The 27,318-nt window shown below is 41.5% G+C and overlaps 1 protein-coding gene across 1 annotated transcript; it reads left to right on the top strand.

Annotated features, from left to right (window-relative positions):
• Positions 1–9,767: 9,767 nt before the first annotated feature.
• Positions 9,768–27,198, top strand: LOC139540734 (adenine DNA glycosylase-like). The gene is made up of 15 exons (XM_071344651.1): positions 9,768–10,073; positions 10,364–10,488; positions 11,021–11,060; positions 11,133–11,206; positions 11,321–11,362; positions 11,459–11,530; positions 12,081–12,194; positions 12,320–12,417; positions 12,822–12,966; positions 13,088–13,175; positions 13,457–13,639; positions 16,012–16,157; positions 16,391–16,543; positions 24,556–24,606; positions 24,807–27,198. Exons 1-15 carry the CDS (start codon positions 9,962–9,964, stop codon positions 24,933–24,935), a joined length of 1,572 nt encoding a protein of 523 aa, XP_071200752.1. The 5' UTR covers positions 9,768–9,961; the 3' UTR covers positions 24,936–27,198.
• Positions 27,199–27,318: the final 120 nt, after the last annotated feature.

A 27,318-nucleotide genomic window follows, 5' to 3' on the forward strand; every position in this document is an offset into this window, starting at 1 on the left:
GATTGGTGATTTACATTTGGCATGATATTGATCCCATAGTATGACCTCCCACTCACATGCACCAAAAAAAATGTAGGCGAGACAAAAAATGGCCACCCTCCTATCCCTGCTAAACTAAAATAGGCAAGTGTACAGCAGGGGTCAGTAATAGGTTTTGCCTCGCAAATTTTTTTCTCGGCTATAGGTCAGCAGAACAGAATATATTAGCGGCGTAATTCATAGGCGAATTAAACACAATATTTTACACATCTGGAAAGCAGGCTATATAATCAGTTCAATGTCAATAACATATCATAATATGTTCGATCTGATTACACTGACCAAATAACCAATATCTCTATTCAATTAGTTTTACATTTCTTTGTGCCATTGATTGTGGAAAAACAGATTGCAATCAAGAGAAGATGTTCTATCAAAATGTCTCAAAAGAAAGGTGGACAATGAAAATAGAAGTTTCAGGGAAGAATGGACAGAGAAACAGGCATTCTTACCATATTTCTCCAATGTCAAACCAGAGTGTCTTGTTTGCAACAAAATGTTTGCTGTTTGCAAATAATTAAATAGCAAAGTTCATGTTTTGTTCAGAATGTCATAGTGAGGAATCAATATATCCCCATATGCATCAGTCGCGTCTTTTGTGGGTATTTTAAAGCTTTGTTTCTAGCATAATGCATCATGGAGTTAAGCATTGTTATAGAACGCTTTATATAATCTGCATGGTTTTTATTAAGTTATTTAAAAATATAAAGCTAACAATAGGTATAATTTTGTCCTTTTCTTTAACAAAGGGTATGGCATACCCTCACTCAATTTGACCCCTGGTTTTAACCAAACACACCAGGCCCTTCCCAGACACAGAGGTATTTAAGGAGTGCATTGTGACAGTATTGGAGGATTTGGCTACCAACCCATCTATTGATAGCATAATTGTGTCTGTCAAACAGGTAGGCCTACCTCTTTTTTTAATAGAACGAAATAGGCTCCAACAAAGCCCTCCTGTTGTTAGTGAAGTCAAATTAAAATTAAGACAATTGTTTAAATTAATTACTTTCAGCACCATTTGCTGTCCACCTCTGATTATGCCGCAGCCTCTCCAAAGCTGATGTCCGCTTGCCTTTTTAGTTGACGTTCTCACGTACTTTCTCTCTCGCCTCATTAATAAGTTAATGATTTAAAAAGTGTCTGTCTTATGTAATACATTTGGTCTCCAGTCTACGGGCTACAGAAAAAGCACAGGCTACTACTCTTTTTACCGTACTCTACATAATGTATGTTCACTTAATTTGATGGAGCATTGGAGAGGCGAGCTGGGCATAGACAAGCTAAATGTTTAGCACCCCTGCCTTTGGCAAAGTGGGCACTGCTTATCATGGGGCGGCATCAGCGCTCACCTGAATAGCCCACATGCCACTGGGTGAGAGAAGTTATCATTTAGGCAGAATAATGTGAGGTGTTATGTGTTGCTGGAGGTGCGTCTTGGTCAGTTTAACTCAGAAACGGCCATCCTCGTCAAACTGCCGCTCTAGGCAACTACCTAATCCTGCCTAATGGGGCCTCTGATTAGCCGTGGGGCCTAATCATAGAATTATATAAAGGGACGGTTTCACAGACAGGGCTTAGATTAAGCCAGGAGTAGGCCTTAATGTGTACTAGTTAAACTAGGACATTTAAGTAGCTTTCATGAATGTGGCTTAAATTTGGCTTAGTTAGTCGGAGACTATGGAGTCCTGGAGTAAGGTAAGTAGGCCTAAATGAGAACACCTGGTTTAAGCCTGATTAGGTTAAGTATGAACACATGCTGTTGGTCTAATGGTGCTCATAAGAACCCGGAATGGAATAGAAAACACCATTACTGGTGTGAATCTTGAGACAAAACAATGGCAGAGGCAAAAATAATTTGTTCAAAAAACTTGTGAGTATGAAAAAAATGCTACTAAAACAAGTTGTCAAACCATCCAGTTATTGAAATTCTCATTCTCATGGCTACCCATGTATTTCCATGGATATATAACGCTTATTTGGAAACGAATAAATATATATTTTCAAAAGCGTTCATGTTTTGCGTAAATGTAATATACTAACTATTACTCGTTAAAAATAGGAAATGGTATTACATTTGGTGAAGAACACATTATGACTTGTTTAGGACTCGAAACTCAAAGTTTAGGACTTGAGACTTGAGTGCTGAGACTTACTTGAGACTTACTTGAGACTTACTTGAGACTTACTTGTGACTTACTTGTGACTTACTTGTGACTTGTAAAAGAATGACTTGGTCCCACCTCTGATTTTAACCACCACAAACTACATTTTAAACCAGCCGTGGTTTAGTCACTCATTTTATTTCGCTGCACACTACTTGAATTTTGTACAGAACAAACATTATCTGAGCAAAAATAATCCATAATGAATACATTCCATATTTAAATGCATCTCATCTAGTTTAAGTGCTGCAATGTGAAAGCAACTCTGTGTGCAAGTCCTCGTTGGTCATTGCCTGCCTCAGCCATGGGCACATCTGCTTGATCCTGATCCTGAGCTAGCCACTGACTACACTTTAGCTAGCTAATTAGCAGAGCAGTAGATTAAAAAATCATTTTGTATTATTTAGCCTAGATAATTGTTTGTACAGTATGTCAACTTTGTTGTCTATTTCAGACCTTATAGCATTCTTCAAGGATGAGCATAAGAGCATTAAAAGGGGTGAAGACTGCTATAAATCTGGCCATGTGGAGAAGTGTAGCTATAGTGAGGGGAAGTTTACCAGTTTGGTCAGGGCCAGCATGAGAGATAAAGTTGATCCTGTGTCAGTGATTGTAGCTGTCAGTGGTATAAAGTATTTAAGTAAAAATACTTAAAAGTACTAATTAAGTATTTTTTGGGGTATCTGTACTTAACTATTTATATTTTTTACAACTTTTACTTTACTACATTCCTAAAGAAAATTATGTACTTTTTACTCCATACATTTTATCTGACACCCAAATGCACTCGTTACATTTTGAATGCTTAGCAGGACAGAAAATGGTTCAATTCACACACTTATCAAGAGAACATCCCTGGTCATCCCTACGGAGTCATTTTCTGTTAAGGTATCTTTACTCTTAAGTATGAGAATTGGGTACTTTTTCCACCAATGGTAGCTATTAAGTTAAGTTTGAGCATCTTAGTTTAGAACGATTTGTTCTAAAACGGCTGTCAACATTCGACAAGGAAAGAACCACAATCAATTACATCATCATTAATCAGATTACCACAGATACCAGACTTAGATGAGTGATAAATCAGTTCTAGAATGTTGTCATTGATGAGAATGAATCTAAAAATCTATTGACATTCAGACTTGACTTTGTTTAGACATCTAGCCTGTATTGTAGTTTCATGACCAGAGACAAATCTTTAAAGGCACAGTATGTATTTATTCGGTGTGGTATGCATTCACAGAGCCTTGATTTATAAGATCCTTCCCACTATATGATTGATATGTCGCTGCTAAAAAAGGTCCTCAGATCACAGTCGTTGGATGGGGTGTCATCTGTAAAGTGGGGCACAGATAACGAAGAGGAGGGAATCAAGTCATTCAAAATGCCTATAGGGATGGATGTGCCGGAGTCAGGGCTTTGGGTCATGCGGTCTGGGATCCTGGGTGCCTCACCGGATAGTCTTGTGGGCACCACGGCAGTGGTGGAGGTCAAGTGTCGCTATGGTTATCATGGACACAGTGGGAATTTATATCTGTGGTTTTAAAATAATTTACTTGCTGAAGACCCCAGGAATTCCTGACATGGTTATCATGATGAAACTGTGTGAAATTATATCCAATGTTATGTAAGCTAGTTGGACAGAAAAGGGAATATTGTCACCCAATGTGTAATAGCATAGCAAGCAACATAGGCTAATAAAATAAGTGTTATACTAGCCTATTTCATAACATGCATAATATTATACTCATAAAGAGATGACATTGGTGCATACCTTTATCTTTTGCACGTTTCTCCTCTTCTTCTTTCCTCTTTGTCCTAAACTGGGCACCTGATGACTTAGACCTTTTCTTATCCATTTGTGTTGATTTGGCACCCGAGCATCAATACATTACCCATCCTCCAACACTGTCAACCAAGAGTCAAGACTACATTACCCATCCTCCAACACTGTCAACCAAGAGTCAAGACTAAACCAATTCACCTTGGTGGTGTGCAGACTGGTTTTATATTATTCTTAACAATTTCGCACAAACCAGAAAAAAATGTCTGTGTCTGTGAAACTATATATTCACAATATTATGAATGAATTGTGGTATATTTGGTAGCATTACATAGTGTGACTGATTTTACTAATTGCATTAGTACTGTACAAAGTTAGAGGTGTGCTATTTGATAGATTCACTCGCTCCCCCTACCTCGGGCTTCCAGTGGGGAGACCGGAGGTCATCCTACCCCCACCCCCCTCCGCGTCTAGTACTTCTGAGTGGGAGACCTTCCCAGGCAGTAGCCTGCCTAGCTCACAAACTAGAATCAGGGCGCCCACTCCGACAAGGTTAATTGACCCACAGTCCCACACAGTGACATGATATCATTGACGTGACATACAAATGAGCAAAAGAAAACCGATCATGCACATGTCACTATTCCCCCCAAAATTTGTGCGGGCGCCCCGTGCCGCCCCCGGCAAGATGCCGCCCTGTCGCCCATACCTAAATCCACTACTGAGGGTCAGCCATAGTAGTACAGAGCCCCTGGAGCAAATTAGGGTTAAGTGCCTTGCTCAAGGGCACATCGACAGATTTTTCATCTTCTCGGCTTGGTTACTGGCCCAAAGTTCTAACCACTTGGCTACCTGCCACCCTACAGGAGAGCTGGCTACTGTGAAGTCAAATACTGAACAGGTAATAGCAGATATTTTAAGTTCTTAAAAAAAAGTTTAATTACACTTTTTTCTGCCATCATACTTTTTTTTGTTTGCCATCTAAAGCTAAAGTCTGAAGCTATACTGCCCTGATTGATCCCTGAATTGGAGAGCCAGAAGCTTCTGGAAGGGGTGTTGGTGGCCCAGTAGGGGACACTCTTCTCCACCACCGCATTTGTGTTCAGTTTGACCACTGCATTAATTTGCTTGTTTTCATCACAGTTTGATCCCATTTTGCATTGTTTTTCCCATAGAAATAGAATTAATAGAATATGATGACATCTGGGTAGAGTGGCAGCCATTCCGATTGTACCCGTAGGAGAAAAGCAGGAAGTAAAAGCAGGAAGTGTTATCAATCAGTCTATGCTGTGATTTGTTGAATCAACTCAACTGACATTACAATAAAATACATTCTATTGCATGACTACTTTAGTTAGCGTCCTTTGAATGAACATTCTTCATTACCATGGCAATTATTGCATCACAATACCAGGCAGCCAATGCGAGTGTACCCATGAGTTTCCCAATCAAAGTTGCCATGGTTAGAGGTTCCAAGCCTGTTCTATTCATTCTATTTCTATGGTTTTCCCCCTGATTAGCTGTTCCTCAACACTGGAGTTGAAGAGTATGCAAAGACAGATGCCTTCTGGCTTTATAGTTGGATTGGACTGGCAGACTTGAGAAAATAGGAGTTTTTCTTATGGGTTAACAACAACAAGCTGGCGTATAAACCAGAGTATGAGCCATTACTCCCTGTTTTCCAATGGCAATCATTCAATGCAATAATAACAAAAAAGGAGCCACAACACCTGCATGTTGTGGTGTATTTACTGTCATTATTTTATTGATTATTACCTCATTGTAACACATTAACACATTATATATAGGAACTTATTTTTATGTTTCACCATAATGGTTACCTGCATACTCCATGGCTCTGTTTGAATTCTGAATCTGAAATGGTTGGATTGGTGTAAGTAACAGGGTAGTAACCTTGCTTACACTTCGTATCCAATATCTTATAGATTCACTACGTCAAAGGAGAAATTGTGGTGAAGATATTGGGGGGGACGAATAGTAGATAGGGTCCTGGGGGGGACGAATAGTAGATTTGGTCCTGGGGGGGACAAATAGTAGATGGGGTCGTGGGGGGGACGAATGGTAGATGGGGTCCTGGGGGGGACGAATAGTAGATGGGGTCGTGGGGGGGGACGAATGGTAGATGGGGTCCCGGGGGGGACGAATAGTAGATGGGGTCCTGCGGGGGACAAATAGTAGATGGGGTCCTGGGGGGGACAAATAGTAGATGGGGTCCGGGGGGTACTCCCCAGTTTTTTAAATTATATTTTAAAACGCATTTCCTGCAATTCTACACAGTTTGACATGACTTATTATGCCTCTCTTGAGGGGTATATTGAAAACACAGTATAAGTGGAAGGATAAGTGGAAGCCCCCCCCCCCCCCCCCTTATTATTTAATTCCAAGTCATCATCTCATCTCTATAGAGCTGCTGCCTATGCTGTCTGACAAAATCACTATTTTGTAGTTCTTCAAAGTAAATAAGGCACACTTTTATGACTGCTGAATACCAACTATCTTTCACTTTGATCGTGTATTTTCAGGTAGCGATACCTTGCAAAGCAACAGCTGCTCTCTATATCCCCACACGATCCTGCATTCATGTCTCTTGGCAGGTGTAAAAGAGACACAGACCGGACAAGTATATGCGCAATGGATTATGGTCATTGTAGTTAATTACCACATTTTATGCACTAAACCAGGGTGTTTCCCCAAACTCGGTCCTCAGGACCCCAAAGGGTGCACGTTTTGGTTTGTGCCCAAGCACTACACTTCAAATAATCAACTAATCATCAAGCTTTGATCATTTGAATCAGCTGTGTAGTGTTAGGTCAAAAACCAAAACGTGCACCTCTAGGGGTGAAGAGGACTGAGTTTGAGAAACGCTGTGCTAAACTATGTACACCGAACAAAAATATAAACACAACAAGCAACAATTTGAAAGATTTTACTAAGTTACAGATCATAGAAGGAAATCAATCAATTTAAATGAATGAATTAGGCCCTAATCTATGGATTTCACATGAATACAGATATGCATCTGTTGGTCACAGATACCTTAAAAAAAGGTAGGGTCGTGGATCAGAAAACCAGTCAGTATCTGGCCACCATTTGCCTCATGCAGCGTGACACATCTCCTTCGCATAGAGTTGATCAGGCTGTGGATTGTTGTCCCACTCCTCTTCAATGGCTGTGGAAAGTTGCTGAATTTTGATGGGAACTGGAACACGCTGTCGTAGAGCATCCCAAACATGCTCTATGGGTGACATGCCTGGTGAGTTTGCAGGCCATGGAAGAACTGAGACATTTTCAGTTTCAGATCCTTGCGACATCGAGCTATGCATTACCAAGCTGAAACATGAAGTGATGGCGGCAGATGAATGGCCTCAGGATCTCGTCATGGTATCTCTGTGCATTCAATTTGCCATTGATAAAATGCAATTGTGTTCATTGTCCATAGCTTATGCCTGCCCATACCGTAACCCCACCATCACGGAGAACTCTGTTCACAATGTTGACATCAGCAAACGGCTTGCCCACACGACGCCATACATGCTGTCTGTCATCTGCTGGTACAGTTGAACATGGGATTCATCTGTGAAGAGCACACTTCTCCAGCGTGCCAGTGGCCATCGAGGTGAGCATTTGCCCACTGAACTTGGTTACGAAGCCAAACTGCAGTCAGGTCAAGACCCTGATTAGGACGACAAGCATGCAGATGAGCTTCACTGAGACGGTTTCTGACAGTTTGAGCAGAAATTCTTCAGTTGTGCAAACCCACAGTTTCATCAGCTGTACGGTTGGACGTACTGGCAAATTCTCAAAAATGACATTGGAGGCGGCTTATGGTAGAGAATTTTCTGGCAACAGCTCTGGTGGCCTTTCCTGCAGTCAGCATGCCAATTGCACGCTTCCTCAAAACTGTACATTTTAGAGTGGCCTTTTATTGTCCCCGGCACAAGGTGCACCTGTGTAATAATCATGCATTTAATCAGCTTCTTGATATGCCACACCTGTCAGGTGGATGGATTATCTTGTGAAAGGAGAGATTCTCACTATTTAAAAAAAAATGTATTTAACCTTTACTTAACTAGGCAAGTCAGTTAAGAACAAATTCTTATTTACAATGACGGCCTACCAAAAGGCAAAAGACCTCCTGCGGGGACGAAGCTGGGATAAAAAAATTATATATATAAATATAGGACAAAACACACAACACAACAAGAGAGACAACACTACACTACATAAAGAGAGACCTAAGACAACAACATATCAAGGCAACAACACAGCATGGTAGCAACACAACATGACAACAACATAGTTGAAAACAGCATGGTAGCAGCACAAAACACGTTACAAACATTATTGGGAACAGACAACAGCACAAAGGGCAAGAAGGTAGAGACAAGAGTACATCACGCAAAGCAGCCACAACTGTCAGTAAGATTGTCCATGATTGAGTCTTTGAATGAAGAGATTGAGATAAAATTGTCCAGTTTGAGTGTTTTTTTGTAGCTCGTTCCAGTCGCTAGCTACAGCGAACTGAAAAGAGGAGCGACCCAAGGATGTGTGTGCTTTGGGGACCTTTAACAGAATGTGACTGGCAGAACGGGTGTTGTGTGTGGAGGATGAGGGTGTGTGGAGGATGAGGGCTGCAGTAGATATCTCAGATAGGAGGGAGTGAGGCCTTAGAGGGTTTTATAAATAAGCATCAACCAGTGGGTCTTGCGACAGGTATACAGAGATGACCAGTTTACAGAGGAGTATAGAGTGCAGGGATGTGTCCTATAAGGAGCATTGATGGCACATCTGATGGCCGAATGATAGCCGCTCGAAAGCACCCTTACCTGCTAATCTATAAATGATGTCTCTGTAATCTAGCATGGGTAGGATGGTCATCTGAATCAGGGTTAGTTTGGTAGCTGGGGTGAAAGAGGAGCGATTACGATAGAGGAAACCAAGTCTAGATTTAACTTTAGCCTGCAGCTTTGATATGTGCTGAGAGAAGGACAGTGTACTGTCTAGCCATACTCCCAAATACTTGTACCTCAAGCTCTAAACCCTCAGAGGTAGTAATCACACCTGCGGGAGAGGGACATTCTTCTTACCAAACCACATGACCTTTGTTTTGGAGGTGTTCAGAACAAGGTTAAAGGTAGAGAAAGCTTGTTGGACACTAAGAAAGCTTTGTTGTAACAGGGATGTAAACACATTTTGAGAGAAATAAGCTTTTTGTGCATATGGAAAATATCTGGGATCTTTTATTTCAGCTGATGAAAAATGGGACCAACAATTTACATGTTTACTGCATTTATATTTTTGTTCAGTAGAGAATATTGCACAGTCCAGGTTGGATCTGATTTATCTGTAGGGAGACTGTGCAATGTGAGCATTGGGCTTACAGGTGAAAAAATAACGAAATGGAATTCAAATATTTGAACCGAAGTAGGTCAATTAGTTGTTTAAAAACCGAAAAATAACTCCGGTAATAGCTCAGCACTACCAGCTAGACTAGAGGGCCTGCAGCAGGGTCCTGATGTATTCCATTCCTCCCTCAGTGAACTCTGTGGCCAATCAATTACCATCAATTGATTAAATAACAAGTAGAAAATAAATACATGTTTGCCATAGTAGCTTATCTAAGTGCAGTGGCCCCTATCAAAACTTTCACTTTTATTTCTACCCAAATCAACAATAAATCCACCGTAAAGGCTATGCACCTTTAAATTTAGCGGAGTGTTTTAGCTAGTAGCGGATTGGACAAACGGCTTCCGTCCCCTCCGTTAGTAAGTAACATAAATCGCTATAGTGGCGGGAGATGTCATGCGTGCTGTCTAGAAGTAAAACAAACAGCTTGATCAGAGTATTGCATGAACAACAATAGTGAACCTTGTTGTTGATTGTGGATAATATCTCCATTAGTAGCTAGTTTAACTTGCCAACTATACGGACCAAAGCGGGGAGAGAGTTTGTTATTATGAGCAGGCTTCGATCAGCGATGCAGAAGGGGAAGAGAGTTGCGCTGGACAATACCGAGTCGTCGTCAGCAAAACCATTGCGGAAAAGAGCAAAAGCAACTGTGAAACAAGGTAGGCCTACACATTTGGGACTTTTGTCTCACTAGTCAAAAAAGTAAAAAATACGTTAGGACAACGGTGGAGACTCCTGGCACAAGTCATGCAACATGCCTCTCCCCCTCTCCTAATCTTTCTCTGTGCATTCACTCTCATTCTTCAATCTTTATTTCGAGATCTGTGTCTTAGTCATTTCTCTCTTTCTCCGCCTTGAGTCTCTATTGACCATTGATGGATTTGAGTGATTGCCACAACCCAACATGTGATTTCATAATGGCATGCTGTAACGTCTTCCCTCCCCTCAGAGCCGGATGAGACTGCAGCGTCTACATACCATTCATTCCATGATCCTGCTGACATTACACTCTTCAGGACACACATCCTGTACTGGTATGACCAGGGGAAGAGAGAGTTACCCTGGAGAACTGTGGTAAAGAGAATGATATAATATATTTTCCCATTACGGTTTCATTGATGCTTACACGCACAACAAGGCATGACCATTACTATTGAGTGTGTACGAATTTACTCCCTTATACCATTGGAACGTCTGTTAGAATATTTATTAGATATTTTGCAGGATGAAGTCTCTTGAGATGCACCATCTCATTTTCGATAGTGTCCAAATATTATCATGAATATAATCCATAATTTGACATATGGTATATGAAATTTACATCGGTGGGCTATTTTAGCAGTATTAGTTTCCTCCCTCTCAACTCAGGGTAAAGTGATCGTACCACAGCTCAAACCCGGGACCCTCCCTAACACGCATAACCGCCCTCCTTGACAACTTAACCACCTGTTGGCTCCAATTTGACAGAACGGTTGACGGCATTTCAAGCTAGCTGTGGAATGAGCTTATGGCACATTCTTATTTCCATTACGTATAGAACAGCTTAGCTAGAATAAATGTTACTTTCCCCCAAGGAATATGATTTCACGTAATGTTTCCTTAATAGGCTCTGACAGAACCGGACATCAACATCAGGACATATGCAGGTAAGACACTCTCATATAATAGTAACTAGTGGGCCTTTGTGTTATCCTAAATTGACCTTGTTTCCTCTCTAGTTTGGGTCTCAGAAATCATGTTACAGCAGACCCAGGTTGCCACTGTGATCGACTACTACAATAAGTGGATGAAGGTAGGCCAGTCTGTCGGTCTTGTATGAACTTGATTTAAGCAGACTTAGTAATCACAGAAACGATGCGTTTGGATTAATCTCTTCTTCTTGTGTTTTTGCCTCATTCTTTTCCAGAGGTGGCCATCAGTACAGGATCTTGCAGCAGCTACATTGGAGGTGATTACAATGAATGCAAATGAGGGTCTGTGAGGTGAAAATGCCCGTGTGCTCTGACCATCTTGTCATCAATTATCATCCTTTTTATCTGAGCAGGAAGTCAATCAGATGTGGGCTGGGCTTGGGTACTACTCCCGGGGAAAGAGACTTCAGGAAGGAGCTCAGAAGGTCTGTGTCTATGGCATATATTATTTCCAGTATGTCCTGGCTCAAGCAAGGCTTACCACCACACCAACGTGACACTTTTATGACAAGAGGAGAGCTGTCTTTGGTTCATTTTGTCGACTGCCTCTGCCTCGCTCAAAAACAGGATTTTATCTTTGATGTTAGGTCCTTACCTGTCTGTTTAGTTGGAGACATGGGCGGGAAATGTACTTTTTGGTGGCTGCCCAAATTTTACCAGCCTCAATTTTGAATGAAGACAAATCTCAGAAAATGCATGCACATGTTTTGTCATGTTAAAACACACAAACACGCTGTTGTTTTGTTGCATGTGGGCTTTGGATTGAACTGGGTGACCATCTGCCAATGTGACTGGTAAGAGTAGACGTTGTACTAGCCAATGCCAAAATCGACAAGCTGGTGGCTGGTGTTCATTTCCCACACTGGCTGTGTGACGTACTGTGTTGCTTGAACTATTGAGCGCCTGTTCTCGGTCTACAGTGACTTCTGAGTGTGTTGTTTTTGTTGTCCTGTCTGGCTGTGATTTGTACTACAGGTGGTAGCAGAGCTGGGGGGAGAGATGCCCAGGACGGTTGAGGCTCTGCTGAAGCAGCTGCCTGGAGTGGGCCGCTACACCGCCGCAGCTGTAGGCTCCATCGCGCTGGGCCAGGTCAGAGCTCTCTCTATACGCACACGCATGCTCACACACACCTTTTTTTAATTTAAAGTGATTTTTAACCCCTCCCTCTTTGACATCATCGTTCACTGACATGACCTGTGACCTCTGTTGCCCAGGTGACGGGAGCTGTTGATGGGAATGTGATCCGGGTCCTGTGTCGGGTGCGGGCTATAGGGGCCGACAGTACAAGCCCAGCAGTGACTGAAGCTCTATGGTGAGGTTGAAGATTTTTTTTTCCTAATGGTGATTCTTCAGTGGATATTTAACATCCGTCCAGTGCACTGGAGGTTGGTGGCACCTTAATTGGGGAGAACGGGGCGGCGTCAGTGGAATGGTCTCAAACACATGGTTTGCAGGTGTTTGATGCCATTCCATTTGCTTCGTTCAGTCCATTATTATGAGCTATCCTCCCCTCTGCAGCCTCCACTGGTCCAGTGGGGGTCATCTATTTTTAATACAAGCTGTTACAATGAAGACATAGTTGACCAATTCCAACACCTAAATCATCATACTCAATCTCATGTCGTTGACTTGATGCGTATTTTTACCTGGCTAGATACTGTATGGTTCCCTTGGTAATTGTTTGAAGGATTCATTGTTCCTCTGTGTGTATTCTAGGAGCATCGCCAACACGTTGGTGTCCCAAGAGAGACCAGGGGACTTTAACCAGGCCATGATGGAGCTGGGGGCGAGGGTGTGCACCCCTAAAGGCCCCCAGTGCACCCAGTGTCCCATACAGACTCTCTGCCACTCCTACAGGAAGGTACCACACCGAAGTCATCAACCATAACAGGACCAGGTCATAGCATTGGCCTATTCCAGACCAGTTGTGATGAGTCTCCAGTGCATATGTAGCTACTGTGTTAGTGTCTCTCTCTGTGCAGGTTAGCGTCAAACGAGAGGAGAACTCAACAAAGCTTCTGGGTAAATTGAACAAGGTACCTGCATCTCTGCCAGATATAGAGGATTGTGGTAAGTGTTTTTTTTTTCTTTCTTTTTTTTTCTCATTGTTTCAAAGGTCTGTGCATATAGGGATGGTAGTCATATACCTGGTATTTTGAATACAGTTATTAAAGCATATGTGATAGAAATATCTATTTTTGTCTACAAGTCTTTATAACAGATAGATACTCTAGCTCCCGGTATGTGTGTGTGTGTTGACGTCGCCAAATAATTCTCGCAACACATGTAAACACTTCCTGACTCCTCCCCTAACTTTGTCCTCCTAACTTTGCCCCCCCCCCCCCCCCCAGTGACCGCAGGAACATGTAACCTGTGCCCCACGGAACCCTGGGACAGCCAACTGGGCGTTCTGAACTTCCCCAGGAAGCCGGTGAAGAAAGCTCCTCGTGTGGAGCGCACACTCACCTGTGTGGTGGCCCGGCCAGGAGCAGGAGGAGATAGGGAGTACCTGCTCACCCAAAGGCCGAGCAAAGGTCAGCTGCCCTTAGTATAGTTTGTGTCTTAAATGGCACCCTAGTCCCTATCAGGGCTCTAAAGAGTGAACATTTTTGGCTGCATATGCTCCTAAATATTTAGCAGTGCGAACTGGAATTTTTATTTGGGAGCACCAGTGCCCCTAGAAGAAGAAAAACATCCAGATAATAATTAATTGTTGTAATGATTAGTCTTCTCTGTACCTTTTTGTTTCCTATAATTTCTTTCATTTCATTACTAAATAACTTCCTCACCTTTTCAGACTGATGGTTTCATAGTTTACTCACGAAATAGCCTATAGGCCAAAAACAAGTTAGGACAGGCAACCGTTCGTCCCATTTCTCTTTTAGTTGGTCCCACTTCACAGTCGTAAATAAATGAGATATTTCAAGCAGCCTATTTTGCTCTATGCGATCAGAAGCGCAGTTTAACGGTAGATTATGTGGTTCACCTTTTCCGTTGACGTTTTGTAGGCTACGTCTGAATACTGTAAAGTGCCATTTATTGTGTAGACAATATTTCACTTATGAACATAATACATGTATCATAACCATTCCTCACCTTTTCTGGCCATGACGAGTTCATATTCGCAAAGTAGCCATCAATATTGTAGTACCCGAGACCACATATTGAGTGTCTTGTCTCTGAGAGATACATTTTTAATCGGTCTTGACTTGGTCTCGGACAGTGAGGACTAGTCATTTCTTCCCGATACCAGCGGAGTAAAAAAAAAAAACTCTTATCAGCTTCCATTCAGTCCGCTTTGCCAGGCCAAATACATACACTCCTTTCTTGAAACCATGAATGTCTTAACAGCCTATTGAAACCCGGGCTTCCTACTTTACTCGTTACTGTCCTTTTACTTTTGTAGAAAAATATCCTTCGTCTTTGTCAGTATTTCCTTGACCCCCTTGGTAGGGAAGAGTGGGGGAACGTGTTGGAAAGTTGTCCGCTCACTATTAGTACAGTGGAGCCCGGGGGAAATTGTAACAGTCTTTATATCTATTATAGACATGTTAGTACAGGGGTGAACCTATTGGACCTAGACCTTCAGTGTATGACAGGCTAGTACAGTGGTGAACCTATTGGACCTAGGCCTTCAGTGTGTGACAGGCTCGTGATGCTGAAAGAACAACAACCGTAATACCAGCACACTCATGTAGGAGAGTTCACTTTTTGTCAAACACAAATGGCCAGTGGTGTAGTGGAGGCTATACGCAGCCCGTATACCCAGTTTTTTTTTTTTGACTGCAAAGTAGGCCAACCTGACAGAATGGTATCATGCTAATTTGTATCGATGGGTTTTTGCTCAATAGAATTAAAGGGCAACTTCACCCTCCCAAAATATATTTTGGGGATTTTTACAAGACCTCAAAAATGGTCTCCTGAATGCATCTTGTGAAAATATGAAAGAGCTACAGGAAAACTCGTTAAAAAAAAAACAGGAAAATATAGGATTTTTCACACAGGGCACCTTTCCTTCACCGGGCAGGCCGTTTGGCTAAATTTGAGGATACCCACTTCTCCAGGCACAGTTACCCCACTGCATAGTGCCAATGGAAAGACCACACTCACACACATGATTTTAAAGGATAAGCAGGCCATTCACTCAGACATAATTATCCAGTGGGTCCCAATCATAAGAATACCAAGACACAACCATTAGGTCAAGCATTTCCCAATCGAAATGTACAACTATTACTTCCCATTTCCAAAAACTTTTCACGCTTAGCGCACAAAGTAACCGGTGATCCAAAATGTATTAAAAAGTTATTTTCAAAGCGGTGGCTAGCAACAGCGAGTGAGCTGCAATAAACAACACAGTTCCACTCACCAGATGATGATCATTTGAAACTTAACTTCGTGTTGAAAGTTATTCTTGAAAAGGGAGAAGCTAACAAATTAGCAACAACATCTTCGATAACACCTGCTGCAGCTGCTGCAAACTAGCCTACAAAAAAAGCTAGCTAGCTAGACCGTCGGAGAACTACTGCTCGCTATTGCGAGTAATTAAAAAAAAAAAGTTGGGAGCACCAGTGCTACCAATGAAAATTGTTAGTTTAGAGCCCTGGTCCTTATATTCACTATATGGTGAATAGGGTACCATTTGGGACAGGGCTCTAGTATAGCACTAAAACACACCTTCCAAGCATTTTAATTTCGCACCATTCATGTTGTTTTCTGCATGATGTTTGTGCCGTTGTAAAGCTCCAAGGTGGGTGTGTTTACTATATCTTTACCATTGTTTTCACTAACATATCTATCAAAGATAACCTTTCATTATCAGTTGGGAATTTTGAGCACACTCATTAACTGTCTGTCTGCTTACCTTTTCCTTCCTTGTTTCCTTCCTTTCTTTGCTTCCTTGTAGGACTTTTGGCTGGTATGTGGGAGTTCCCTAGCCTGCTCCTGGAGGGGGAGAATTCTGAGATGAAACAGAGGGGGGCGCTGTGTGCTGGGGTGGGGAGAATGTTGGGAGTTCGGCTGGACAAGGGGCTGCTCCAGTATGTGGGGGAGGTATGTACAGGAGAACAGGGCCTACTGTTATGTTTTGCCTACCAGGGACATTAAAGAATATGTCCCAAATTGTCCCATGGTCCCTATGACTATTATTATAAATTTCTCTGTCAAAATTCGGAATAAATAACTTGTTATTCGGACTCGTGTCATTATAAGTTTGTATTAGTATGCTACGCTAGGCTTCTCCCTAAGTCATTGCAATTGACTGTTGGTGTTTTGCTATTGTACAGGTGGTTCATATCTTCTCCCACATCCACCAGACTTATGTTGTGTACAGCCTGTGTATGAATGTCTCTGGAGAGGGAGGGAAAGCCCAGAGTACTACACGGTGGCTCACTAGACCTTCCCTGCAGGAAGCTGCTGTATCCACTGGAGTGAAGAAGGTTTGTAATCGTAACTTGCTATGGTCTACTGTGTGTTTGTGTGTGCGCGCGTGTCACTAAGACAAGGGTAGGCAACTAGATTTTTGCCGCAGGCCGATTTTTCTCCGAGCAGATGGTCGGGGGCTGGAACACAATTGTAATAATTTGTACACTGCAAATTACATTGAGACGAGATCACGTCTCTCTTGTTATTCTTGGGAATATTTGGGAACATAGTTCCAATAATATATTTTTTTGCTGAACAACCCTAACAGTAATAGTGGTTAACATGATCTTTGAATTACCACTAAGATTGTACCCACACATACTTCTGAAAGGTCCCTCAGTCGAGTAGTGAAATTCAAGCACAGATCCAACCAAAAAGACCAGTGAGGTTTTCCAATGCCTCGCAAGAAGCCCTTACAAAAAAATATATCCGTTTTGAAGCTTCAGTAAAACTGCATTAACTGTGGTATTTTGGATGCAGTAATTGCAGAATAATTGCACTGTACTGCAGTTGAACTGCAGTTATACTGCACTGTAACTGCCGTTACACTGCAACATATCTGCAGTACATTTTTTATTTATTTTGGATGCAGTTTTTGCCGCAAACTACAGTTAAACTGCTCTCTGACTGCAATTTCTTTTCATAAGGGAAGGCACTGATTGTTTGAGCATGGTGAAGTTATTAATTACACTTTTGGATGGTGTATGAATACACCCAGTCACTACAAAGATACAGGCGTCCTTCCTAACTCAGTTGCCAGAGAGGAAGGGATCCGCTTAGCGATTTCACCATGAGGCCAATGGTGATTTGTTTAATGGCTGTGATAGGAGAAAACTGAGGATGGATCAACAAAATTGTAGTTACTCCACAATACTCACCTAAATTACAGAGTGAAAAGAAGGAAGCCTTTACAGAATACAAATCTTCCAAAACATGCATCCTGTTTGCAACAAGACACTAAAGTAATTCTGCAAAAATAAATGTGGCAAATAAACTATATTTTTGTCCTGAATACAAAGAATGTTTGAGGCAAACACAACACATGACTGACTACCACACTTCATATTTTCAAGCATGGTGGTGGCTGCATCATGTTATGGGTATGCTTGTCATTGGCAAGGACAGCAGAGTTTTTCAGGATAAAAATAAACAGAATGGACCTAAGCACGGGCAAAATCCTAGAGGAAAACCTGGTTCAGTCTATTTTCCAACAGACACTGGGATACATTTGCCTTTTAGCAGAACAATATCCTAAAACACAAGGCCAAATCTACATTGGAGTTGATTACCAAGACGACATTGCATGTTCCTAAATGGCGTAGTTACAGTTTTTACTTACATCTGCTTGAAAATCAACCTGGTCTCAGAGCATTTTGAATTATTCTGAATGTAAATCCAAGACACTGCATTTAGTATGATATGTCGTATGGTATGTATTAATTTGTGCATGTCCATCACCTATTTCGTATGATATGTTACGAATTACAATTTGTATTATATGTTAGGTATTTGCAAACGTAGAATATGTTATGGATTTGCAAAATGTACTATATGTTACGAATTTGCTGAACCTATGATATGTTACGAATTGTAGCTAGGTGGCTAATGCTAGCTAGCTGGCAAACGTTAGCTAGGTTAGGGGAAGGGTTAGCTAACATCCTAAGTAGTTGCAAAGTAGCTAAAAAGTAGTAAGTAGTTGAAGTTGCTAATTAACGGAAATGCTGACGTTGTCCGTGATGAGATTCAAACTCGCAACCTTTGGGTTGCTGGACGTTCGCGTTATATGCCCTCCCATTATTTTTCATTAATTCTTAAAAAACATATATATTTTTTAAATCTTCCACTTTGACGTTCAAGTATTTTGTGTAAATGGTTGACAAAAAAATGACATCCATCTTAATTCCACTTTGTAACTCAACAAAATCAAGGGGTGTGAATACTTTTGGAAGGCTTTGTTGGTTCACATTTCACAAATGGAGTGAAATATGTTGTGCAATTAATATAGCCATATGTCTACTGCACATACGAGTTAGCTTTTCTATTGCATGTACTTTGGTCCACAAACTTTGGTCCATAAACCACTCCTTATCTGAAAATATAATTTAACTCAAGACTCACTCACCTTCACTCTATGACACAACATTGGACTCTGTCTCTGCCTCTACGCTATATTTAGTCGGTCTCTACTTCTTAAAGGCCCAATTCAGCCATTTTATGTCAATATCAAATAATTTCTGCACCTTACTCTAAAAGATTTCCATTAATTTCTCAAGCTAGAATTTAGCTCGTACTGTCTGGAAGTGGTCTGAGTGGGGAGGGGAAAACTGAAAATTAGCGCTTTGGAACTTTGTTATTGGTCTATTAACCAATTACATGGTGATGTAACCATGGAAAGCCGAAACTCCCGGCCAATGCAAACCTGCTGATTAGAAGGTCCTGTGTAGATTGTATTTTCAACCAGCAACTATAAGCAAATGGCACTGACAAATTTTTTAAAACACTTTTACAGTGTTCGTTTCATCAGCTGTTTTACAATATGATATAAAACACAGCAAAAAAAGCAGTTTGACTGCGCTGAGCCTTTAAATTTCAGAAAGAAATTAGAACTCATTTAAAATCTGTAGCTGAAGGATCTACTTCCTGTAGACACAGCTACTGTGTATTAATGACAACTGGAATCAGGATGATCGGAAACGTGTCTACAGCTGCTCCCATTGCAGACCTTCACCCCAAGGCCTGCTCTGAAGAAAAATAACATGTTGGCTGAATTAGTGGAGAGACTGAAGAAGACAGGACTCCAAGCTGCTCCTTCTGCTCACTGTTAGCTGGACCTGGACATGTGGAGTGTGACATCTGCACTGGGAGAACTCCAAGCGTTGAAATGCTATCTGGTGTGCCTGACCTCATACTGTGAGACTCACCTCCAGCCTCACTATGAATCTCTTGCCTTTTTAAGAAGCACAAGTTGGTCAAAGCCTCCACACAACTACAGGAGAAAATCTGCTCATCATGACAAACGACTGGTTGCTTATTGAGGTACTGTTCAGCAGTGTATCTGTCTGCTGTGTACAATGGATAAACATGAGGGTCATGACACAGTATCGGCTGCAGCAAAAAGAACCGAGAGACAGAATCGGGTGAAATTGAGACAGGACCAATTCCAACAGATAACATAAGAAAAGCAGGGTAAGAGTTCAGAAAAGCTATGGTGTCACTGTAACATTCCGGTAAGGCCACAGTGGAGGACAGTCGGAGCATCTTAACTGAGCTGATCCGTTCAATTGAGAGAAGGCTGTCTGAGGTTAAGGAGCAGATCAGAGCACAGGAGAACGCTGTAGTGAGTCAAGCTGAAGGACTCCTGGAGCGACTGGAGCCAGGAGGTGGCTGAGGAGAAACATTAAGCTGGTGGAGCTCTCTCACACAGAGGACAATATCCAAGGATAAAATATAATCTTACTGTGAAATGCTTACTTACAAGCCCTTAACTAATAATATAGTTTTAAGAAATTAGAGTTAAGAAAATATTTACAAAATAAACAAAAAAAGTCACACAATAAAGTAACAATAATAATGAGGCTATATACAGGTGGTACTGGTACCGAGTCAATGTTAAAAAAAAAAAAAAGAAAAAAAAAAGGGAGGTAAGGCAATAAATAGGCCATGGTGGCGAAGTAATTACAATATAGCAATTAAACACTGGAATGGTAGATGTGCAGAAGATGAATGTGCAAGTAGAGATACTGGGGTGCAAAGGAGCAAGATAAATAAATACAGTATGGGGATGAGGTAGTTGGATGGGCTATTTACAGATGGGATATGTACAGGTGCAGTGATCTGTGAGCTGCTCTGACAGCTGGTGCTTAAAGCTACTGAGGGAGATATGAGTCTCCAGTCTCAGTGATTTTTGCAGTTCGTTCCAGTCATTGGCAGCAGAGAACTGGAAGGAAAGGCGGCCAAAGGAAGAATTGGCTTTGGGGGTGACCAGTGAGATATACCTGCTGGAGCGCGTGCTACGGGTGGGTGCTGCTATGGTGACCAGTGAGCTGAGATAAGGCGTGGCTTTACCTAGCAGAGACTTGTAGATGACCTGGAGCCAGTGGGTTTGGCGACGAGTAAGAAGCGAGGGCCAGCCAACGAGAGCGTACAGGTCGCAGTGGTGGGTAGTATATGGGGCTTTGGTGACAAAACAGATGGCACTGTGATAGACTGCATCCAATTTGTTGAGTAGAGTGTTGGAGGCTATTTTGTAAATGACATTGCCGAAGTCGAGGATCGCTAGGATGGTCAGTTTTACGAGGGTATGTTTGACAGCATGAGTGAAGGATGCTTTGTTGCGAAATAGGAAGCCGATTCTTCTAGATTTAATTTTGGATTGGAGATGCTTAATGTGAGTTTGGAAGGGGATGTGCGGGGATACAGGTTAGTCGGGGTAATTTTTACATGTAGATAGTGGTAAAGTGACTATTGCATAGATAATAAACAGCGAGTAGCAGCAGTGTAAAAACAAAGGGGGGGGGTGTCAATGCAAATAGTCCGGGTGGCCATTTTATTAATTGTTCAGCAGTCTTATGGCTTGGGGGTAGAAGCTTAGGAGCCTTTTTGATCTAGATTTGGCACTGTGGTACCGCTTGCCATGTGGTAGCAGAGAGAATAGTCTATGACTTGGGTGACTGGAGTCTTTGACAATTCTTTGGACCTTCCTCTGACACCGCCTGGTATATAGGTCCTGGATGGCAGGAATCCTGGCCCCAGTGATGTACTGGGCTGTGCGCACTACCCTCTGTAGCGCCTTGCGGTCGGATGCCGAGCAGTTGCCATACTAGGCGGTGATGCAACTGGTCAGGATGCTCTCGATGGTGCAGCTGTAGAAATGTTTGAGGATCTGGGGACCCATGCCAAATCTTTTCAGTCTCCTGAGGGGGGAAAGGTGTTGTCGTGCCCTATTCACGACTGTCTTGGTGTGTTTGGACCATGATCGTTTTTTGGTGATGTGGACACCAAGGAACTAAACTCTCGACCCGCTCCACTACAGCCCCGTCGATGTGAATGGGTGCATGTTCGGCCCACCTTCTCCTGTAGTCCACGATCATCTCATTGGTCTTGCTCACGTTGAGGGAGAGGTTGTTGTCCTGGCACCACACTGCCAGGTCTCTGATCTCCTCCCTATAGGCTGCCTCATCGTTGTTGGTGATCAGGCCTGCCACCGTTGTCGTCAGCAAACTAAATGATGGTGTTGGGGTCGTGCTTGGCCACGCAGTCATGGGTGAACAGGGAGTACAGGAGAGAACTGAGCACGCACCCCTGAGGGGCCCCAGTGTTAAGGATCAGCGTGGCAGATGTGTTGTTGCATACTCTTACCACCTGGGGGTGGCCCGTCAGGAAGTCCAGGATCCAGTTGCAGAGGGAGGTGTTTAGTCCCAAGGTCCTTAGCTTAGTGATGAGCTTTGTGGGCACTATGGTGTTGAACACTGAGCTGTAGTCAATGAACAGCATTCTCACTGTGACCCTCGTGTGTTTCACCTCGCGCCAACATTAACAGTTGTTGTAGTCTTGGTAAAGCAAAGAATTCTGTCTGTCGGAACTGAAGCAGCAGGCAGAGAGCTATTGTAAGAAGGGAGTGGTGGTAATAACCACGGCAGTACAAGCTGTGAAATCTGTCCAAAAGGAATTGTCATTAGTAGAATATTGTGAAGAAAATTAGACTCTTGAGTACTAATTAACGGTTTGTGTTGCATTTTACTTTCACAGTTGGCTGAACTCGCATTTGATTTGTCTACAGCTGGCTTCTTTGCAATATTATATTTGTACCACCAGTTATCCATTAACCGGTGTGTGTAACTCCTCCCTTAATTAACACATGCCTATGTAGGCCTACTCTGTTGGTTTAACTCGTTTCTGAATGTTTATTTGATTCAGCATCCTTTTTGGATTTGTAAAGATTGTATTCAAATTAAACATGCACTCAGTGAACAAAACATTAAGAACACCTTCCTACTGTTGAGTTTCACTCCCCCTTCCCCTTTTTTCCCTCAGAACAGCCTCAATTCATCGAGTCATGGACTCTACAAGGTGTCAAAAGTGTTCCACAGGGATGCTGGCCCATGTTGAATTTAAATGCTTCCCACAGTTGTGTCAAGTTGGCTGGATGTCCTTTGGGTGGTGGACCATTTCTTGATACACATGGGATACTGTTGTGTGAAAAACCCAGCAGCGTTGCAGTTCTTGACACAAACCGGTGTGCCTGTCACCAACTACCATTCACCCTCTGAATGGCACACATACACAATCCATGTCTCTATTGCCTCAAGGCTTAAAAATACTTTTACCTGTCTCCTCCCCTTCCTCTACACTGATTTGAAGTGGATTTAACAAGTGACATCATTAAGGGATCACCTGGATTCACCTGCTCAGTCTTTCATGGAAAGAACATGTTCATAATGTTTTGTACTCTGTGTATTATTTTCATTATGACATAGTAGTACAAAATAGAACATTTAAAAAATAAATAAAAAACCATTTTAATTAAAAATTAATAAAATTGTCAGACTCCAGTCACCCAAGTTATAGACTGTTTTCACTGCTACCACGCGGCAAGCAATACCCAGAGCGCCAATTCTAGGACCAAAAGGCTCCTCAACAGCTTCTACCCCCAAGCCACAAGACTGCTGAACAATTAATAAAATCGCCACCGGACAATTTACATTGACCCCCCCTTTGTACACTGCTGCTACTCGCTGTTTGTTATCTATGCATAGTCACTTCACCCCCACCTACATGTACAAATTACCTCAACTAACCTGTACCCCCGAACACTGACTCGGTACCGGTGCCCCCTGTATATAGCCTCGTTATTTTTATTGTGTCACTTTTTATTATTACTTTTTACTTTAGCCTACTTGGTAAATATTTTGTTAACTCTTCTTGAACTGCACTGTTGGTTAAGGGCTTGTAAGTAAGCATTTCACGGTAAAGTCTACACTTGTTGTATTCGGCGCATGTGACAAAGTTTGATTTGAATTTGAATTTGCCATTGTATCACATTTTCTGATTTATACAATAAGGATTTGTTATTTTGACCAAAAGATTAACTGAGTAAATTTAGAAGTCAATAACGGTTCCTAAGTGCGACATGTTCCTCTTGTCTCATTTTCTTCAACTAAATTTCCTTGGGTGGAACAAAACAGTGCACCCACTGAATCGATAGGGAAACTCAGGAGAACATAGTTAAAATCCAGAGTAAACTAACTAGCGCCCATGCAGTCTTTTTTTAATTGTATTTTCAAATCATCACTGTATGTCTAATAAATCACTGCTTATTTCATGAAAACAACTCGCAACATATTTATTTGTATTTCCCTTAGCCTCCTTTTGCCATTGAAATTCTGTTGGATCGTGTTAGCATGATGATACAAATTTTAATATATTTACATACATATCCCTGATTGGTGGATGTATCCTCTTCAAAGTGGATATATGCAAATAAAAGTTTTTTGTCATTGGTCAAAATAATCAAATCAGATTTGATGTCATGTTGTGGGCCAAAAACTCCATCCCACCTGAAATAAACTATAATAAAACTATAATAAATTAAAAATAAATGTACACTAAAAGGGCATTATCATAATTTTCTACATTTCAGAGTGTTATGGAAATATCTTTTAAGAAAAACAGGAAATACATTTTGAGTGCACTTCCTTTTTAAAATGACAAAAAATACATCTAAACTGTGTAGAAATTATAACGGACACTACATTTAGCTCACTAATAATCACCAAAATTAAAACTAGACAGTCTGAGTATCTAAAATTACAAAAAAGATGGATAGAGGACTATCTTTAAAAATGTTGACAGCGAGGAAATATAACCCTTTTTTGCGGGGGCCATCCGGACCTCGTTGAAGACCGAATGTGGCCCCCGGTACAACATTTGTTTGACACCCCTGATCTAGTGTGTGTGTGCATGCAGTGTTCTGATTTAGCACTGTTAACGTGAGCAAGAATAGTCATGCGTCATTTATCTCTTGCAGATCATGAAGCTGTACGACACTACGGAGGATCAAGAGGGACAAACTACCAAGGTATTTCACTACATCACATTCATTAGCAAGACACCCTTATCCAGAGTGAATATGATTATACTGTCTGCAATACAGTACATTCTGAATTTATACCTGAAATCCTTCTGTATTGACACCTAGACTAAATGACCCATTGATGACCCATACTGATGCCAGTGGTAACTCTTCTCTGTTCTTGTCTCTGTCCGGATGGGAAACAGAAGAAGGCTACTAACGCTAAGAGTGACGGACACCACAAGTCTAAAAAGCTCAAAGACAATTCAACAAACAGCGGGACCAGACAGCTGTCACTCAGTTCCTTCTTCAAGAGCCCAAAACAAGAAACTTGATCAATTTATACTTACAATGAATAACAATGTCGTTTTTTTTTTTTTTTTAAAGCTGATCAAGTACCATACAAGGACTACTACTGTGTCTTGCTGTCTGGATAACTGCCACAAGTGGTCTAGGCGTTTATTCCATGACTGGAATACTTTTTAAGAGCACAAAGTGTGTCATTATTGAGTTGAATGCTGAACACAATTTTAAAATTAACAAATTGCAACAGTGGCCTCCTATACAGTTGAAGTCGGAAGTTTACATACACGTCAGCCAAATACATTTAAACTCAGTTTTTAACAATTCCTGACATTTAATCCTAGTAAAAATTCCCTGTCTTAGGTCAGGTAGGGTCACCACTTTATTTTAAGAAAGTGAAATGTCAGAATAATAGTAGAGAATGACTTATTTCAGCTTTTATTTCTTTCATCACATTCCCAGTGGGTCAGAAGTTTACATACACTCAATTAGTATTTGGTAGCATTTCCTTTAAATAGTTTACCTTGGGTCAAGAGTTTCGGGTAGCCTTCCACAAGCTTCCCACAATAAGTTGGGTGAATTTTGGCCCATTCCTCCTGACAGAGCTGGTGTAACTGAGTCAGGTTTGTTGGCTTCCTTGCTCGCACACGCTTTTTCAGTTCTGCCCACAAATGTTCTATAGGTTTGAGGTCAGGGCTTTGTGATGGCCACTCCAATACCTTGACTTTGTTGTCCTTAAGCCATTTTGCAACAACTTTGGAGGTATGCTTGGGGTCATTGTCCATTTGGAAGACCCATTTGCGACCAAGCTTTAACTTCCTGACTGATGTCTTGAAATGTTGCTTCAATATATCCACATAATTTCCCTCCCTCATGATGCCATCTATTTTGTGAAGTACACAAGTCCCTCATGCAGCAAAGCACCCCCACAACATGATGCTGCCACCCCCGTGCTTCCCGGATGGGATGGTGTTCTTCGGCTTGCAAGCGTCCCCCTTTTTCCTTCAAACATAACAATGGTCATTATGGCCAAACAGTTCTATTTTTCTTTCATCAGACCAGAGGACATTTCTCCAAAAAGTACGATCTTTGTCCCCATGTGCAGTTGCAAACCGTAGTCTGGCTTTTTATGGCCGCTGAGCAGCCTTTCATGTTATGTCGATATAGGACTTGTTTTACTGTGGCTATAGATACTTTTGTACCTGTTTCCTCCAGCATCTTCACAAGGTCCTTTGCTGTTGTTCTCGGATTGATTTGCACTTTTTGCACTAAAGTACGTTCATCTCTAGGAGACAGAACTCGTCTCCTTCCTGAGCGGTATGACGGCTGCGTGGTCCCATGGTGTTTATACTTGCGCACTACTGTTTGTACAGATGAACGTGGTACTTTCAGGCGTTTGGAAATTGCTCCCAAGGATGAACCAGACTTGTGGAGGTCTACCATTGTTTTTTTCTGAGGTCTTGGCTGATTTCTTTAGATTTTCCTATGATGTCATGCAAAGAGGCACTGAGTTTGAAGGTAGGCCTTGAAATGCATCCACAGGTACACCTCCAATTGACTCAAATGATGTCAATTAGCCTATCAGAAGCTTCTAAAGCCATGACATCATTTTCTGGAATATTCCAAGCTGTTTAAAGGCACAGTCAACTTAGTGTATGTAAACTTCCGACCCACTGGAATTGTGATACAGTGAATTATAAGTGAAATAATCTGTCTGTAAACAATTTGTTGGAAAAATTACTTGTGTCATGCACAAAGTAGATGTCCTAACCGACTTGCCAAAACTATAGTTTGTTAACAAGAAATTTGTGGAGTGGTTGAAAAATAAGTTTGAATGACTCCAACCTAAGTGTATGTAAACTTCTGACTTCAACTGTATGTTGCATAAAATATGCTTGGTTCATTTAACCTCTATCATATGATATATTTAGGTGATAATGCACGAGAAGCTGATGTTTGGAGGTGGGTCAATATCACAAAACTATACCATTTGGACCATGCAACATTTACCATTTTTATTCCTTTTATGGAAATATTAGACTTGTAGAAAAACATGTTGGCCAAGCTCCAGCACTTAGATAATTACAAAACACATTTTCAGTGAATCAGCCATATGATAAGTCCACCCTGTTATGGACATGCACTTAACTATCTTTAATTACTTTCATTGGACTATTTTAGTAATGTTTACATTTTCATAAAGCTATTGTGTACCCTTGTCAACCCTGTCCATTTGTTCTGGTCAAATTATAAAGAAATAAGTTTTGTACAAGTTTTATACAAAACTTCATCTAATTTGCACCGTATCTTTCTAAATTGAGACAGGTATTAATGATATTTTATCCGAGTTTATAATTGTGTGGTGTTGGCCGTGTCTTACTCTTTAAAATACATTACACAAATTCTTTATATTTG

This window comes from Salvelinus alpinus, chromosome 16, assembly GCF_045679555.1.
Source record: "Salvelinus alpinus chromosome 16, SLU_Salpinus.1, whole genome shotgun sequence".
NCBI lineage: Eukaryota > Metazoa > Chordata > Actinopteri > Salmoniformes > Salmonidae > Salvelinus > Salvelinus alpinus.